This window comes from Budorcas taxicolor, chromosome 11, assembly GCF_023091745.1.
Source record: "Budorcas taxicolor isolate Tak-1 chromosome 11, Takin1.1, whole genome shotgun sequence".
Taxonomy (NCBI): Eukaryota; Metazoa; Chordata; class Mammalia; order Artiodactyla; family Bovidae; genus Budorcas; species Budorcas taxicolor.
This window is the reverse complement of record NC_068920.1, coordinates 15,009,658-15,028,168: the sequence shown is the minus strand read 5'-3', so window position 1 is coordinate 15,028,168 and position 18,511 is coordinate 15,009,658. Positions and strand designations below refer to the sequence as shown.

The following is an 18,511-nucleotide window of genomic DNA, read 5'->3' as shown; positions in this document are numbered from 1 at the left end:
GGTGGGGTGGCGGTGGGGGGTTGGGGGGTGGGGGGTGGGGAGTGGTTTGCAGGATTGCAGAGGGAGAAAGAAGGTTTTTTTATGGAGGACAAACGAGGACGCTCACCGGGGGAAATTGATCCCTCTAATTTCTAATTGATTACATCATATCTTTTTGGGTCGTTCTTTCTTTAAATTTTGTTTCACACTAGGAAAAAAAACACGAAGCCCGAGTGGGGCGTGCAGGCCCCTGCGTGGAGCCGGGGAGCCTAGACTGGCGGACCCGAACCAGGGGGTGGCTCCCCGGCCTCCGGGTTCCGCGCCAGCCGGGCACTGCGCCGCGAGCGCGCTCGCGTTAGTGACAGCACCGAATCATGAAGGAACTCTCCCTGCTTTAATTAAAAAGGGGAATCTTGGGAAAACTGGAGCAGATTAGCACAGCAAAGGGTTGGTTCCCAGCGATTTATTTTGATGCATGCATGACACGGCGCACACATGTCGGTATTTCGGCTCAACTCCAGAAGCGTGCGTGAGCCTCCGTAGGAGTTTCCGTATTCCTGTCCACATCGCACCTAGGAAGCCCTTAGCCCAAATACCACGTTGAATTATCTGTCGGCCCTAGCTTCGTACAAATGCGAGGAAAAGTATTTAACCCCTGGAGCTGTCAAGCAACCTCTTCAGGGTACACTTTTTATTTCACACGCGGCAATTAAAGGATGGCAAACCCCAGCCGAGCGACTAAAGCCGTTTGGCAAAAATCTCCAACCTGGGGATTGGGGGGTGGGGGGCGGTGAAGCGCGAAGCCAATAAAACTCCCGGGGCCCTGCGGCCGGAGGTGGCGGCTGCCCGCAGCGGAGGCGATCTTTAGCTGGGCGGAAAATCCTGGAGTGATGTCGCCGGTCTTGGGTTGATGGTTATATTTAATTGAGAAAAGGAATAATCATTTCTGCTGAAATTGGACAGGACCCGAAAGGACGGAACCGCTGGTAGAGGCAGGGATGGGGGAGAGGTGCTGGGAGAGCTGGGCCCCGGGAGCGGCCGCTCGGACCGTGCGCAGGGCCGGGACGAGGAGAGGAGGAGAGAGACGACGACTCGGGCGACACGGCGCCGGGGGCGCCGGCTCAGCGGCGCGCTGCGGGGCTCAGGGGAGACTCCGTGGGCTCCCGGGCGGGCGTGCTCTCTAGGAGCGAGTTCGCGGCTCGCAGAGGCCTTTATACCTGGGTCAGAGCGGCCGGCGGCAGATTGCGGTGCTGGCGAGCAATTGGACTATTGTTGATATGCTAATGAGGCGATTAGGCTGTTGGTAAAGAGCAGGAAAAGGGAAAAGTTTCTACCATTAGAGGGAGATCTCCGAGCGCACACGGGAGCTCCTTCCCTCCTCGCCGCCTCCTCCTCACCCTCCTCCTCCTCACCCTCCTCCTCTTCGCCCTCCCCCTCCTGCTGCGCTCGCCGCCCGCAGCCGGCACTTTGCGCTTACCCAGAGAGTAGCTCCACTTGGGTGCGAGGCGGAGAGGGGCCAAACCCATTCACGCCGATCCATGAAAATGCTCTGGAAACTGACGGACAACATCAAGTACGAGGACTGCGAGGTAAGCGCGGCGCGGGCGCAGTCTCTCCCGCGGCTGCAGGCTCGGAGCTCCGCTCCCCTCCTCTCCTCGCCGCCAGCTGCGAGAGGCGAGTGGGACAAACTTTGCCCAGCGCAGCGTCCGCCTCTGCGATTCGCCCGAAGAGCGCAGGAGAGAAGCTGGCGAGGAGGGCTGAGGACGTTCCCTTCTTTCCTTCTCTTCCTTCGCAGCCCCCTGTCCCACTCCCCCCCTACCCCGATTTCCTCCGGACCAGTTTTGAGTGTGGCTAAGGGTAGACGAGCGTGGGTTTTTGAAGTCATTGCTGGCAACTGGGCAGGCGTCTCAACTCTGCTGGTCTCTCCAACGAGCTTCTGAGGGCCCAGGTCACCAGAAAGAGAAAGGGAAAACCCCTTTCCCTCTTTAATTCTTTCTCTGATCTTTAACATTATTTCTTCATTCTTTCCTTCCTTCCTACCACTCCTCCACCCAACCCGCTTTAAAAAGGCCCCCTCCCTTTTGGAGAAGAGGTCCGCAGCCTGCGCTCTGAGCGGGGGCGCACCTCCCTGTGAGCCGGTTCCGTTTGAGAGCACTCCTCTCCCGAACGGCTGCGGGGCTTCCTCCAGTACCCTGCGTTATTCGAGAAGTTCTAGGCAGCTTCTCGCTCTGTGCTACTGGGTCGGCGCATCCCTGGGGTGGAGGCGGGAGCCTGCTGGCCGCCGCGCCCTCGGCGGCGTGACCGTGGGAATCCCGGCGGGGCTACCCACAGCCTCCGGTGCGCGGAGCCCGCCCGGCCGATAGAGCGCGCCGCCTTGAAGCCTGTTTCAAAACCCACAGTCCCGGGAGCTCCGCTTCGTGGGGCAGCCGGGGAAGCCCCGGGACCACGGGCCTGGCGGCAGCTGCCCCAGCCCCCTTCTAGCCCCCCGCTAGAAAGAGCCGATGAATCACGGGAGGGGGGCTGGGGAGGGGGCCGCTGCCAGAGACTACCTACGTAAATAGTAGGTGGCAGTCCCGGGTTTGGCTCCCCCCTCCCCCGCTTCTCTTTCTCTCTTTTTGGCATTTGGAGCTGGGAATGTGGGGCGTAGAGGTCTGTGCGGGGCGCGGCGGGGTCTTCACTTGAAATGAGACTCTGGGCTCGGGCGAACGACGTGTCCCCCGTTCCCTCCTCCTCTCCTCTCCGTGGGCTATTTTAATTCTTTTTTCCTTCCCCAGTCCCTCCTGTTTCGCCCTTCCTTCCCCCTGTGAATGGGGCACGGAATGACATGCCAAGGGGTTGGTTGCCTAGCTGGGGACTCGTGGCTTGGCTGGTGCGGGGTGCAGAGACTGACTCCATGTCAGACCAGTCGCTTTGTTTTCAGGGCCGGGGGGGGGGGGGGGCCTTTGCGGACCGGTCGGGGTGACAGCGAGCTCCTAAGCCTCCTCGGGCCGTGGCCCTGGGCTCGGGCATCCCCCTTCTCGAAGGCCGAAAGCCCCGGCGAGCGGGGTCCGAAGTGGCGCGAGGCGCCCGGGGGACCCAGGTGGGAAGCGATGAACTTGCACCCCCATAGGGGGGACCCTGTGGGGGCGCGTCGTGTGTATGTGCGTGTGAGTGAGAGCAAAGGGGAAAAAAAAAAAAGACGAGAAGCAAGAGGAGAAAGAGGAGAAAACAGAGCTAAGGCTGTTTCAACAACTTCGCGGTGGCGAGCGCCGGAGCAGGGATTTCGGGTTTCCGAGCCGGCTCGGGGCTGTCTAATTATTCCGGGCTCTGCAGGGACATGCAGGAGGCGAGGTGCCGCTTGTTCCGACACCCCGGCGGGCAGACTGGCAGCGGCAGCCGGGGGAGAGCGAGCCGTGTCATCCGGGGGTGCGTCGGGCGAGAGTGGCCCAGCCAGTCGGACGGGTTTGCGCCGGGAGCGGGGAGCCCGTGCCAGCGGCGCCCGGGCTGGGCCGCCTCGCGTCTCTGCGCGCCCCGGGCCGCGGTCCTGTGCCTCCCCCCAACCCCCGCCCCTCCTTCGCGAGCCCCGGCCGGGGAGAGCCGAGGGCGGGGCGGCCGGCGGCGCAGAGCGGCCGGTCCCAGGAGGCCGCGGGAAGCAAGAGAGCGGCGGCCCAGGCGAGAGTCGGACCCAGGCGGGGCGCCGGGCCATGGAGAAGCCGCACGGCGGCGGGCGGCCGGACCCCGCGCCCCAGGCCCGGCTGCGGAGCGGAGGAGCCCGTGGTCGGAGAGGCCCGGCCGGCCGCAGCTCGGGGGCCGAGAGCCCTTCAAACGCCCGGCCGCGGTCTCCGGGAGCGCCCGGCCGCGCCGCGCGGCCCCCGCGGCATGCCGAGGTCTGCCCCAGCCTTTTAGGTCTGATTGTCCTCGCTCGCTTCCTCTCCCCTCCCCCTCCCCCGCGGCCTCCCCCTCCGCGCGCTCCGGCGCGGCCCCCTCCCCTCCCTTCCCCTCCCCTCCCTCCTCCCCCCCTCCGCCCGGGCTCTCCCTCCCCTCTCCCCACTCCTGGCTCCTCTCTCGCGCCCACACTTTCTTTCTCACACACGCACGCAAGACACACTCTCCCCCTCTCCGCGCGCTCGCGCTCGGTCTCCCCGTCTCCCTCTTTCTCTTTCGCTTTGGCCTACCCTGCAACCTTTTAAAATGTTGCCCCTTCCCTGTGATTCGCCAGCCGCCGCGCCGCGGCCCCCCGCGCGCTCGCCCGCTCCCTCTCTCGCCCGCTTTTTGTCTCTCGCGCTGCCTCTCCCCACCTCCGATTTGCTACACTGAGGCTCCCGTCAATGGACTGCATTGAGAGCCGGCTCCGGCGCGAGTTGCCTCTCCGCTTCACGCTCGATTTCCAGGCATTCTTCCCTTATTAAGTATTCGTGTAATATTAATAGTCATGAATATCTGCTATTAGGAGGCTCCAGGAACGCTGCCCAGCGCGGTTATTAGAAGCTCAAGCGAAGCCGCGGCTCAGAAAAGAGGGGGAGACACGGATTAAGGAACACGCGCGCACACACACAGACACAGACACACACACTTTTCTTTCTTTCTTTTTTTTTTTTTTGCTTTTTTGCCTTTTCGGGTTTTTTTTTTTTTTCCCCAATTTTTAAAGGAACTTTGAATCCTACCCGATCGCGGCAGGATAGAGACCGTGGGTTCGACCAGCTGAAGGCGCCGCTCGAATCGGTGGTTCAAGTTCGGATGGACCAGAGCGGGGCTCGGGCGCCCGGGGGAGCGGCGGCGCGGTGACCGGAGTCCTGGGTGGCGCGGGGCGCCTTTTGTGTGGGGCGCGCTCGGGCGGCGGGGCAGCCGGGCTTTCCGCGCTTGCTTGTTGTTTTCCACCCTGACTCGTTACCCCAGACTCTTCGCAGATGTTAGTTCACAGTTTTTCAGCTATGGTGAGTCCCATCCCCACCCCCACCCCTGCCTCCTTAGGAATCTTAGTCTGAAAACCTGGGGCTGCGGACCGAGACCTCGGGGTCCTCGCCCGGTTTTCCTTCAGGGCGCCCTCCTTTCCTCGTTTGCATTTCCCACCCCCCTCCCCGTTTTTCTCCCTCTCTTCCATCCTTCAGTCGAACGCGGTCCCCGCCTCACCCCCGCGCGACCTCTCCCGGCTCGCACACCTACCTCACCGCTACTTCCCCAGCGTGTTTTCTCTCCGCGTTCATCTGTATTTCCTCGCCTCTTCACTTGCTCCCGAGACGTGCTCAACATCTGATGCTTAATCCGGATGTAGGGAAAACGCTGCCCGGCGTGCCCCTTCTTCGCCCCCGGGGCCCAGGGCTGAACCTCCGTGGGTTCGCATTCCCTGGAATCAACTCCGTTCGCTTGTTTTGCAAACGAATTGCAATAGAGGAACAGAAGTCAGGCGTTTCTTCTGCCCTTTGGGGCTGGGGTGGAAGGGGCGGGGGCCTCCGCCCCGGGGCGCACCTCTCTTTTAAACCCAATATAAGGCTGAATCTTTGCATTTTAAACCTTTACTTGAAGTCCCCCTCTTCCTCGTCGCTCTCATAAATCGACTCTGTCCAGAAAAAGGCTCCTAAGTGAGGAAGCGGAAAAGACAGCCCCCAATCCCGCAGTTAAAAACCTTCTTTGAGCTGGTAATTTAAACGTGGGCTTTCCTTACAGCCCCTCTGCGAAATATGTTTCTATTTAAATAGTCATGAAATGGTAATGGTCTTTGAATGGACATGATTTTACCCCCCTCCAAATAAATGGAACAGGGTAAACAATAACGCCGTGGCGGGCAGGTTCAAACTCAGGGACAGAGAAAAGGCCGCGTCTAGCTGTTTAATATATTTACTAGGAATTTTAATTTTGCGTAAGGGAGGTTTCCCTCTGCTGCTGAGCGGGCTGTAATCCGGGTTCTGCCTTTTTTCCCCCTTTGCAAGAAACGCGTAAGGAGAGTCTCTAATGCCCCCTCGATTGGCATCGGTGAAAATTCCCTATGATTGGGGAAGGAAGGGCCCGTTTCGCTTTTGGAGAATTTTCTGCCAAAGCCGCGCGGTGGGTTGGTTCCTCGCGGCGGCCTGCGGCCGGGCCGGGCGGTTTCGCACGCAGCCTGGCGGAGTGGCCCGACGCCTGATGCCGTCTTCTCTCCCCTTGGCCTCGCTCTCTTCCAGGACCGTCACGACGGCGCCAGCAACGGGACGGCACGGTTGCCCCAGCTGGGCACTGTAGGTCAATCTCCCTACACGAGCGCCCCGCCGCTGTCCCATACCCCCAATGCCGACTTCCAGCCCCCCTACTTCCCCCCGCCCTACCAGCCTATCTACCCCCAGTCGCAAGATCCTTACTCCCACGTCAACGACCCCTACAGCCTGAACCCCCTGCACGCCCAGCCGCAGCCGCAGCACCCGGGCTGGCCCGGTCAGAGGCAGAGCCAGGAGTCTGGGCTCCTGCACACGCACCGGGGGCTGCCCCACCAGCTGTCGGGCCTGGATCCTCGCAGGGACTACCGGCGGCACGAGGACCTCCTGCACGGCCCCCACGGGCTTGGCTCCGGACTCGGAGACCTCCCGATCCACTCCTTACCTCACGCCATCGAGGACGTGCCGGTAAGAGGCCGCGCGCGCGCGCGGGCGGCGGGAGAGCAAACGCTGTCCCCGCTCACCCACGCCCGGGCAAGGGTCCCCCCCCTGGAACGTCCAGCCCCGGGGACTGGGCTTTCCTCCTCCCCTCTGGTTACTTTCTTCACATCTCCTTTTGTTTTATCGGGTGGACCCTTTGAGCACCCACCTAGCCAACCGCATGCCAAAGATTCAAAAGTAGTTGAGAGTTCGGCCGGGAGAACAATGGTTCGCAGAGCTCCTTCAAACAATGCCTGCGTTACCATTTATAAATCAGACTGGTGTCACCGTGGACGCTACCTTCCCCTCTCGGCGACAGTAAACTGTTTCGATTATGAGAGGCTCTGATTCCACCGCTATGTCTGACGTGGGGGTTTCTCCCAGTCCTGAAAGACGTGTTAGAGTGGATCCAAAGAGCTCATTTAAATGCCCTATCGATTTAAAAGAAAGTGTAAAAGACACACGAAGAAAATTATTTTGGCCGGATTTTATGAGTGCTAGGGGGTCTTTGAAAGTTACGTGTATACCCTACCCTGATTAAAGAATACTAAGTGGCAAATCCGAACAGGAGGACATTAAATGCAGCCTTTTTTCTCTTCCTAGGGGTGCTAAGTGCTGACCTCATAAATCATTAGCTGGGTTCCCAACGCCCATCAGGACCTGCTACACCCCCATATTACTTCAGTGTTTTGAGACAATTGGGCAATGCAGTCTTTGAGTTCTAATTCAGTTATCAATAAATGCAGTTTTCTATGATTTCTAAATAAGCATGGTATTAGCACATTTACTCTTTGGCAATGCAAACCAGGCTATTGATAATTTGAAAATACTTTCTGAAATTAAATTTAAACCAGCATCTCTGCTTCAATTCTACATATTTATGGTTTCCTCACAGCCTTCCTGAAATGGAATTAGAACAAGCCAATAATTTTATTAAAGCTGTAAAGGCTCTGTTAATGCTGCTTTTCTTTGGAGAGGAAATGTATCTGGATGTGATTTTTGCTAAAATGCTATTTCAAATTACTGCATCAAATATTGCAGCAATATGTCCGTTGACAGTTTAATGATTACTGCATTAGATTGCAAAGAAAATGGTCAGATGAACTTACCTGCTTGCTTGGTGAATTTAAAACATTATTTAAGTTACATAGGGAAATAGAAAATTTATTACATCTCTCATTTGGCCTAGTTAATCACTGAAATTTGTTGGTTATGTTTAGCAGCCTAGCATGGAAAGCAGGAAAGTAGGCATTTGATCCAGTGTGGGGTTTAGTAAGTCTTGTGTGCATGCATATGTGTGTATTTTCATACATGGTTTTAGAAACATATTACACAGTGCATTTCTTGGAAAGTAAAATGAGAGGTGGAATAGTTGGGAGAAGGGCCATTAAAAAACAAACTTGGAAGTTGTGACCATTTGATCTTTCCCTTCCCGAAGAGTCTCTGAGTCCTGATCCTAGTCTGCTCCTTGGAAATATTTGAATTGCAAAATAACGTTGCTAGCTTTTTAAACCTACTGTGAATTAGAATTGCTCCACTTTGCAAAATTGCAAAGTGGCTGGTGTGAATTCTTAACACCTGTATAGTCTCTCTTCGTGGTGAAATTGGCCTATAGGAGAAATTAACCAAAAGATCAAATAAAAACAAGGAAACCCAGTTGCTGCTCTTCCCCTTTCCTCCCCCAACCTTTTAAGAGAAAATTCTTTCAGAGGAATTTGGGTCAGGAAAAGGGTTGTTTTCAATTTTCCCATTGCTGCAACAGTTAACCTTTAATGAGAATGAACGCCAAATATTTAAGAAAATCAAATCGATGGTGAAAATTATTTAATCATTAATATCTCAGTGGGGTTTTAAACTTAACAGTCTTCCCTGTATGGACAAGGTCTAGAAATAACACAAATAAAAGTATTATGCCACACTACATTTACTTTATGGGTTTAGGGTGCATGCATAAAGGGATCATATTTCCCCATATAGTTAAAACACAAGAACTGCAGCAGTAGTCATTTCTGAACATTTCTCAATTTAATTATACTTAAATCCAGAAGCACTTTAGGCAAGTTACAAATGAGAGCATTGAGTATAATAAAACCTGTAATAAAGCAACTTAGTACCATCCACCCGGAATCATTGCGATCAGGCACAATTAACAGGAGCATAAATCCAAGACAGAATGGAAAATGTTCGAATCAGTATTATTGTTGGACAAAGACTAGAGAAGGAAGTAATAGTTTTTTTAAATGGTAATGTCTGCGTTTGGTAACGATTGCGAAATCTTCTATCTCAGCAGCCCTGGTGCTAATTTGTAAACACAGCCAGACATTATATTGCCTGTCAGTTTCTGCATTAGAAAACATGATTTCATTTTACTTTCTAATCACGTTTTGACTGTAGCACACGTATACCCACCCATCTGTAAAAAAAAAAAAAAAAGGAAGAAAGAAGGCCACACTAACAAATCTGCTGTTGGACACAGCAGGGAAACCTCAAAGGCTCCCCCCTCCCTTCTTTTTATCGTTTTCATATCCAATTTGATATTTGATATTCAATTTAGACAGTAGTCCTTAAATTTTTTGTTTGTTTCTCTGTAAGTGAAGGTGCACAAACACGTTAGCTCTTTATCACATCACCTAAAATGTTTTCGGTACTCCCAGGCCACTCCCGCCTCTGTCATTTCTATTGTGTTTCTCTGGCTTTTGCTGCCTTAACAGTGGAATCGCTGAAGTCCGAAGCCGCTGAGGCGCCAAACTAAAGCTAGGTGTATTTTGAAAGGTTGAGCAGGCTGTGAGAAAGATTAGGTGTTCCCAAACTCGATTTAATTTCCAAAGAAAGTTTTGTTCCCCACTCCCACCTCCTTCAAATGTGGATTATTTGCTGGGGGTAGAGAAATTGGCTGTGGGTGTACAGTGAAACCTCTTGAGCTGCAAAGCTCCAAATTCCAATAAGCCAAGATGAGATGTTTATATATAAATGTCACCAGATGGGAGGGGGGATTTCGATTCTACGCCTTCCCCTCCCCCTATCTTGCGCGAAATATTCATTTCCTTTTGTTTTGATTATACACTTACATCCATGTGTATCCTTTTGTTGCAGCATGTAGAAGACCCGGGTATTAACATCCCAGATCAAACTGTAATTAAGAAAGGTAAGCCATTTCCTTCTGCATTCCAAGCATGTCCTTACAGGCACAGTGTTATTTAAAAGAACTTGCAGAGGTGTATTTATTTTTTTCAAGTAGGATTTCCTAAAGGCTCAGAATTATCGAATAGATAGGCATAGAACAGCAATGCTCAAATGATTTAGTAATGGCAACAGGCTAGCTTTGTTCTGATTTATGACTTGACCATTTAATTTAGTTTAATGATATCTGGACAAACATGAAATGTGTAATAGTTGAGCAGATTTGGAAGTGGCATTTCAATTTTGAAACAGCTTTAACAGTTTAGTTAATCCACTGCCTGAGTGGCCATGAGTGTTATAGGAAGCGCATCATGCTAACAAGGATGCAAGTAATTTAGTATTAATATGGGGCAGATGATAAAGACAGCACTCCTTAGCAGAGGGGGAAAAAACCTTTCAAGTTCTTATACTGAATTTCTCATTAGGTGTTGAAGGGTTTCTTAAACTTTGTGAATTAGGTTAGCAAAAATTTGGCTTTTAGTTAAAATGAGCCTCTTGACGATGTCAGGTTTATTAGCATAATTGTTCTGAGCAGAAATTGTTTTTTAAAAGTGTCAAGTGATTTGGATAGATTTGTAATTTAAGTTGCGTTTAGTGAGTAAAATAAAGTTTACTGGATTAAATGCTATTCACAGCAGCTTTTCCCCCCCCCTTGGTTATAGTGGCAACGTTACATTTCAGGATTCAAGGCACCACCAGAGAATGATGCTATATAAAACTGTTCTCATTTCTAACCCCAATCAGTATATTGTTAGCGAGTTTAAAGTTTCATTTTTGCATCTGTGAAGTCTTTGTCACGTCAAATTAGATGTGCAAAGGATAAATCTTAAGAGATGCTCTTTCCAAGTCGACATGATAATTGGCTCTTTTATTAGTAATCTCTCAAGAGTTCGTTTAACTCCTATTGTCTCTATTAGCCTCCCCAGAGCTATTAATGTCACAAGTGATCTATCCAAAACCTAGAGACCCCCCCCTCCCTATACGTCTAAAATATCCCTATTAAAGAGAGAGTACTGAGATAAGCATGTATTATGTAGTATGTCTCCATGTGGAATTTTAATACAAATGCATACTGTATTTAAATGGTTGTGAATGCATCTGAATTATATTGGTGTTAGAAATGTAACGTGTTGGTCCACTTCCTGCTGGCCTTCAATTTTTTTTCCCCCCAAGTATGGGGGAATCCAACAATGAAGAGCTTGTGATTTAAACTAGTAAGAATATATCCTCCCCCCCAAGAAGGCGCTTAAGCGTAGGGACTGTTAACTCTTTGCTCGTCAAAGAACACATTGCTAGTATTCCATGGTAGGCCTATTTATCCTGTTTTTTTTTTTTCTTTCTCAATTCAAAACTGGGCTTGGCATGGACTTCCAAAACCCCTTTTCACAGATAAACGTAAAGGGGAGGGGGGGGAAGGAAAGGACTATTTATCAAAAGGCTGGGGCGTGTGCGCTGTGTGACAACTTGAATCCACCACTTCTCGGCTTGGGTGCCATGACTGAGATGCTCATTTTTACAGGCAGCTTTAGCCGTGGAGACTCTTGGCTGATTTTAATTATGGGTCTTTGAACAGTTTCTCCCCAACACTGAAAAAGCCCTCGCCTCCCCCGCACCCCACCCTGAATGCACACGGGGCTTTTTTCTCGGCTCTGGGCCCAGTGTCCTCCGATGCGGAGAGGCGAGAGGGTCACCGCCTCACCAGCACCTCTAAACAGCACCCCAGCGGTTCCCGGCGGGAGGACGGGCCGGGCTGGCGGGGCGGGGTCCCCGGGGGGGGGGGGGGGGGGGACGCGCCGAGGGGCTCAGGCTTCCACTCCCGACAGGGATGGAGCCGGAGGGACTAGGGGAGGTGGGGAAGGAGCCATGGGATTTTCGGGGCTGGAGGAGAAGCGGGTGAAGGGGGTTTGGTGGCGGCGCAGGCCTGGGGCGAGGGGCCCGGGACTCCACAGGGCTCCCCGGCGCCCACACGCGGCCTCCCCATGTGTCTCCGCAGGCCCCGTGTCCCTGTCCAAGTCCAACAGCAACGCCGTCTCCTCCATCCCCATCAACAAGGACAACCTCTTCGGCGGCGTCGTGAACCCCAACGAAGTCTTCTGTTCAGTTCCGGGTCGCCTCTCGCTCCTCAGCTCCACCTCGAAGTACAAGGTCACGGTGGCGGAAGTACAGCGGCGCCTCTCACCGCCCGAGTGTCTCAACGCTTCGCTGCTGGGCGGAGTGCTGAGGAGGTGAGGCCCGGCACGGCCCCGCCCATCCCCGCCCCGCAGCCGTGAAGAGAGGGGCGGGGGGAAGCACTGCGCCTGCGCCGGGGCGGTGACGCCAACGGGCTTCGCGCCAGGGCCCGCCCTCCGCGGGAAAAGAAAGGGGCGGGGAGAAAGAGCCTAGAACCGAGTGGGTGGGAGCTGGGGGTGGGGTGGGCGGGGCGAGGCGACGCGCGCCTGCGCACTCCGCCGCTTTCCCGCCCCCGCGCGCGCGCTCCGTCGTTCCAGGGGCGCGCGGCCGGCGCGGCGCGCTCACCCGGCGCTCGGCCGCCCACCGCCCCTCCCCGCGCGCACGCGCAGCTCGCTCCGCGGCGGACTCAGTCCCGGCCGCGGCAGCCGCGGGGCGCCGTGCATCCGCCTGTTCCCTCCTCGCGCCGGTGTCGCAGGCCTAGGAAAACTTCATCTCGGGCTGCTCACTTTGCCTTGCCTGCATGCAGGGTCTCTGATCGCAGAGGGCTTGCGGCCCTTGAATAGGGTTTTAAGCAGAAGACGATGGTTTTAGAGTCAGCGCGCCACGCGCCCGCGTCCCCGTCCCCCCAGGCTTCATGGGCCCGAGGGACTTGCACTAATAATTCGGATGCGCCGCGTCCGCACGTGCCGCGTCCGCACGTGCCAGCCTGCGTGCAAGGCACGGTTACGTGCGTTTTGTGCGGTCGCTACCTACGACTGCATGTTGCTTACGTGGTCAGGAATTCTCATCTCAACGCGCGCGAGGTTGGAATGATTCGTTTCCTAGATAAGATTTTTTGAGGGTCAGCGAGGTGAAGCACCTTCCCTGAGGGCAGTTTGTCCCTCCTGTGGGCTTTTTACTTCTTGGGGTCCCAGCCAGGGTTGTGTGTGGTGGGTCTTGCGTTGAACGGTCCCAGATATTTCCTACTTCTTTCTAGTTTTTAATAAGAAAGTGGGCCCCAAACTTCATTCTTTGACGTGTATACATATAGCTGTATATAGACCCGGAGTTCTGCTGTGATGGGTATATCCTATACAAGGCTTACAGAACCATTTTTGGACAGATTTTAGCATCAGCTGTTCTACTCTTTTCTTCCTCCTTCACAGTCATTTGCTGTCCCTTTGTAATCTTTCACTGACACATCTAAATCTGCCGCTGCCTCTTCCTACCCCTTCCCCCATCCCCAGTATTGGAGACTGTTTACCTAGGGGAGTATAATCTAATCCACACAATTAAAGAGCACTTGAGTAGGGAATAAAATCTGAAATTAATTAATTTGCTGTTTTATTTAAACAATTTATCTTAACCACTTTCTGATTATGGGAGTCTATTTAGACATCTATTTAGAACCACCTCCACTGTCTCTGAATTCAGTGACATTTGTAAAGGCTGATATCAACTTTTGACATTTCCAGTTAGGCTGGTGACATGGCATGTAAACAGTTGGTGAAATGAATTTCCCACTGGGGCTGAAGCCGAGCAAGAAACCTGAGAGTGATGATAACTTTGGTTACTCTGAACAGGCTCACAGCAGATCTAGCAAAGACAATTTAAAGACCCCATTGGGATTTGTGTGATTGTAACAACAGGGAAAATATACAGTAATCAGTTGAACTCAAAAATACTTCACACCCTGGAGATGAGAACTGTGTTTATTTGTTTGTGGTTCTTCTTTAGAGAGTTGGGAAATCAAAACCTTCTAACCTGCCACCATAGTTGCAGTAATAAATGAACACAGAGGGTGCTTTACAGTCTAGCAAGCATGCATCTCCTATGATCTTTCCTTCCCAGGTTTCCTTTCCTTATATATCTAGGGGCCAGGATTCTTAATTTTTAAAAGTGAATTTTAGGAAGTTGTCAAAATGAGTACAGTGGGATGCAGAGCAACTGAATGTTTTCTAAATCCATTTCTCACATATATTTGTGAAACAGGGCGAAGTCTAAAAATGGAGGAAGATCTTTAAGAGAAAAACTGGACAAAATAGGATTAAATCTGCCAGCAGGGAGGCGTAAAGCTGCCAATGTCACCCTGCTCACATCACTAGTAGAGGGTAAGCGAGTTCCCTTGCTAACAAGAAGGGAAGTTTCTCCTGGGAAAGTGGATGCTATTCAATGGCCAGATGTTTGGTTATATTTTGTGTCAATTGTGCAGTTTCATTTTTTTCCAGAGAACGTAGCTGGAAGTGAACAGAATTCTTGCATGTGAAAAAAGTATTTGCGTTTAGTCCTGTCCTCCTTTCCTCTTCCCCTCTGCTACCAAATTACACCCCCTGCCCCAGCCCAGTTTTGACCTAAACAATGTGAAAATTTAAGAACTGCATACTCTTCAAGTTCCTGTCTCCTTTATGGAGCTCAGCAGTAAATCACTTAAGCTACTCTGACATCTGCGTTTGAGAAATGCGTGACCATTACTTCCTGAATTAATTTGGGAATCTTTGACCTGCATCCTGATTTAAGACCATCCTGAAAGCTCAGGGTTATATGCCCTTTCAGGTTTTTGTTTTCCAAACATATGCTCCCTTATCTCTCATTTAATTGTGCTTCTCTACTGGAGAGGAAGAAAAATGAACAGTTTTAGACTTTGAGTTATTTGGATGGGAAAAGAAAAAAGAAATAAGCATTGCAAAAAGTTTCTCATGACAGTTTTTTAAGCGCGCTCTCGTACACACACACACACACACACACACACACACACACACACACGCTTCTAAACCCCTCAAAACAAAAGCTCACCCTGTCCTCACTCCCTTTCGATATATGCCACAGTCCAGTTATGGTAGTCACATTCGTACCTCCTCCAGATCCTTGTTAAGTTTGTCTGATACTAAATTGGCTAAAGTTTGGGTGTGTTGGAATGAATGTATAATTCTCTTGCATTTTCCTTTGTGTTCTGTTGGAAATGTCTCATGCCAATAGGAAAAAAGGGAACTTAAGTTATGGTGCAGATTTCAAAACCACCATTTATATTTAAAGATGGCACTTTATCTTACTTATATCTTGTATTTGAGAAGATATTGTATAACAGTTCAGGTTCTCGCATTGTAAATTTTTAAAATATTTAAAAACACAAATTTGAGGAGAAATCCTGTGAACCATTTGTTAATGGTGTCAAAAATGATAACTCATGTAACTGTTAAGGAATAAGCAATCGTTCAGTTGCAGAAACTTATCTACAGTAGCACTGTATTAAAAATAATACCGGTGCCCTGGGAACCCACCATTCAGACCCCGAAAGCAAAAAATAGTAGTAATGATTTTGGGTGTAGTGTGCATGGGTCTGGGGGTTGAGTCCCATAGCAGGGAGGCAGTTTCTGGAGAACTGTTATTGTTTGTGATCCGCTCCATTTTATGGAAACAAGCTCCGCGGAGAGGGCTTTGATGCTCTAATTGGCGCATGCGTTCTTCCGGAGCTGGAGCTAATGGCAGGAAGCCCTGCAGTAAAAACCAACTGGTTCAGGAAATTAAAACCAAAGATTTGAAAATCAACAACACAGACAGACTCAGTGGAGTGACCCTCAAATCCTCTTGGTTAATCGGTTTGGATGAACAGATAATTATATGCGATAAAGTTAAAATGTAAACCCTGAGTCGTTCCCTTGCAGAAAAGCTCAAGAAGTAATTATGAATATCATTTTATGAACACGTTGATAGGTGTGAGGCTGGGACACAAGAAATGTTTTAAAAGAGAAGGTGGGAGAATGTCATCAGGGTGGGGGATGAGGCTGCGTGGGGAGGTGATAGAATCTACATTTTCAAATCATCTTGGCCTTCTAGGGTAAGTGGCCATTTTCCCTGAGAAATGCATCTGCCAGAACCCTACAGAGAAGGAAAGAAAATGCCTGAAGTGGGGAAACAAGTCGTTTGTGTTTCCTGTGACAGCTGGGTTAAGAAAATAAGGGAGCTGGAAGTCTTGATCCCAGCTTTTTTCATTCTTTTGCCCTCTCCTTCCTCCTCTTGCCAGGAGAAGCTGTCCACCTAGCCAGGGACTTTGGGTACGTGTGTGAAACCGAATTTCCTGCCAAAGCAGTAGCTGAATTTCTCAACCGACAACATTCCGATCCCAATGAGCAAGTGACAAGAAAAAACATGCTCCTGGCTACAAAGTAAGACATTTACCTCTTCGGGGTCTCTGTGTCTCACTGTCAAAGAGAAACATCAAAATCGTCTTTGCTCTCACTTTTGGCCTCTTTTCCTTTTGTGTTAATCAGTTTTGTTGTTGTAAACGCTGAAATTACAACACAATCTTATAAACCATGATGGAGCTTAAAGAGGAAATACAAGGAAGATTATGAGTGTGTATTTCCCTCTTTCCCCTCCCTTCTGCCCTACCTTCTCATTAAAAAAAAAAAAAAAAAAAAGAGCATGTATGGGAATGGGGTATAGTGGGGATGTGAGGGAAGCTGAGTGTGGCTTTGTGACTGTTATTTCAGGAAAACCAGAACCAGGTTCTTAAAGGAGTGGACAGACTTGCCTGTGTCAGTTTTTGTCTCTTATCAATAGGTTCTCCAAGGGCAAGGATTAAGCTAGTGGCTTGCAAAATGTTCGGGTCAGAAGCTGGCCTAGTTTCCACCCTAATCCCTTCTCCCATTTCTTGCCTTGCTTTCTCGACCTCCTCAAAAGTGCTGCACACTCACAGCCCACAAGTTCTAGCCTACAGGCGAGATGTCAAATCAGTTTCAAAATGGCCCAAGTTATATTCCCATTGGTGCCTGGGCTGAATAGGCTTCTCCAGGTGGTGTGTGAAAAGAAAATGACTGTTTTGATATGTTTTCTGGAAATTAAAAGGCTTGTTTGGAAGCCCGTAATTATCAAAGATGATGTCCCAGGAGGGCTTGGATCCAGAGGCCAGAGGCTGAGGCCTCTGGCTGGGCACTTTCTAGCCTGGGGAGACATCAACTGGCCTTGGGGGAGGCAGCCGGCCAGTACTGCCCATTCTGCCTCCCTCCTGTGGAGCCCCCTTATCCAAAGCCCCCACCCAAAGGCTGCTGCTGCCTCGGGAAGGCCCCAGCCAGTCCTAGCTTCCCAGATTCAGAGACTGAGCTACCCCTGTAGGCCTCATTGCCAGTATTTCAACTTTTCCCTCTTCTCTTAGCTTCCTAAGCACACCCACACTCATAGTTTTACCTAGACAATTTTTTTGGTGGTGGCGCGTGGGGGGCGGTGGGGCGGTGGGGGTGGGGGTGGGGATGCATGGGAAAGGAGGTGGCAGGGGAGATTGAAATGTCTATTTCTGCTTCCCCAAACCACTGAATTATCCCCACACTTGGGTATTCAAGTGCCTTTTATTTTTTAAGAGTAAAGCAGTCCCGAGAAAAGTTTTGCCTTCCTTGTCCACACCCACCCTGATTTGAAGGTGAATGAGTGGAGAATTCATGCCCCCAGACCTCAGACTGCTGAGGTCACGCTGGAAGTTCAGGGAAGAGGGTCTCTACAGTATTTTGAGCAGGACAGCTGATGGGTGCAGGCTATTGGCTGTGGAAGAGATGCTTGTGTTTCTGACTCCCTGCCTTTCCTACTCACCTTCCTTTCTCTCCCGATGGGTAAAGTGTCTTCCTATGTCAGGGATGCCTGGTGTGAGTGAGAAATGGGGGTTAGAAATTTGGTTCAGGACTTCCCTGGCAGTCCAGTGGTTAAGACTCTGTGCTTCCACTGCAGGGGGCACCGGGTTCGATTCCTGGTGTGGGAACTAAGAGTCCACATGCCACAGGGCACAGCAAAGGAAAAAAAAAGTTTGGTGCAGCTGAGAGGTGAGAGACACACAGGTGGAAAGAGAGAGGGGGGCGTTAGTGGAAGTGTGTAAGGAGCGGGAGATGTGTGGATGGCTCCTGAGAGGTGGCTGGGTCTCCCCAGCTGTGCCCTGCACCCCGGTCTGTCTCTGGGGCCCTGAGTCAGGTCAGCTGTCCTGCAGACAGAGCTGGTTGCAGAGAGGAAGGTCTTGTCTCGCTGCTGGTTGTGCTCCCACGGAGCCTCACCCCCTGTCTCTCTGCCCTGCTTGCGCTGCAGACAGATCTGCAAAGAGTTCACCGACCTGCTGGCCCAGGACCGATCGCCCCTGGGGAACTCGCGGCCCAACCCCATCCTGGAGCCGGGCATCCAGAGCTGTTTGACCCACTTCAACCTCATCTCCCACGGCTTCGGCAGCCCGGCGGTGTGCGCCGCGGTTACGGCCCTGCAGAACTATCTCACCGAGGCCCTCAAGGCCATGGACAAAATGTACCTCAGCAACAACCCCAACAGCCACACGGACAACAGCGCCAAAAGCAGTGACAAAGAGGAGAAACACAGAAAGTGAGCCTCTCCTCCCGCCCCGCCCGCCCCGCCGCGCGCGCCCGCCCACCTCCGCCTGCACCTCCATCCCCCCACCGCCCGCCGCCGGCAGGTGACAGCGCCGGGGACCAGCGACCCTCCACTGCTGCTACTGCCGCTGCTGCCGCCGCCGCCGCCGCCGTCGCCTTCGGTCCGGAGGCCCCGGGGCCCGGGGCCCACGCTCCACGGCGAGAGGGGCGACCTCTCAGGCCCCGGCCCCGACCGCCCCCATGAGCATCACCTCCCCTTTGCCC

General features: G+C 52.0%; 1 protein-coding gene across 1 annotated transcript; it reads left to right on the top strand.

Moving 5' to 3' along the window:
• Positions 1–1,517: 1,517 nt before the first annotated feature.
• On the top strand, positions 1,518–18,243 carry TFAP2A (transcription factor AP-2 alpha). Its single transcript, XM_052648866.1, has 7 exons — positions 1,518–1,568; positions 6,117–6,551; positions 9,657–9,708; positions 11,737–11,968; positions 13,884–14,002; positions 15,913–16,054; positions 17,955–18,243. The coding sequence occupies exons 1-7, from the start codon at positions 1,518–1,520 to the stop codon at positions 18,241–18,243; spliced, it is 1,320 nt and encodes a 439-aa protein (XP_052504826.1).
• Positions 18,244–18,511: the final 268 nt, after the last annotated feature.

Bases quoted from the DNA above. Each gene is read 5' to 3' on its own strand.
- TFAP2A (XM_052648866.1), top strand. From the start codon at position 1,518: ATGAAAATGCTCTGGAAACTGACGGACAACATCAAGTACGAGGACTGC. The intron at 1,569-6,116 runs GTAAGCGCGGCG...GCTCTCTTCCAG, and splicing joins TCAAGTACGAGGACTGCGAG to GACCGTCACGACGGCGCCAG. The intron at 11,969-13,883 runs GTGAGGCCCGGC...TTTGTGAAACAG, and splicing joins CTGGGCGGAGTGCTGAGGAG to GGCGAAGTCTAAAAATGGAG.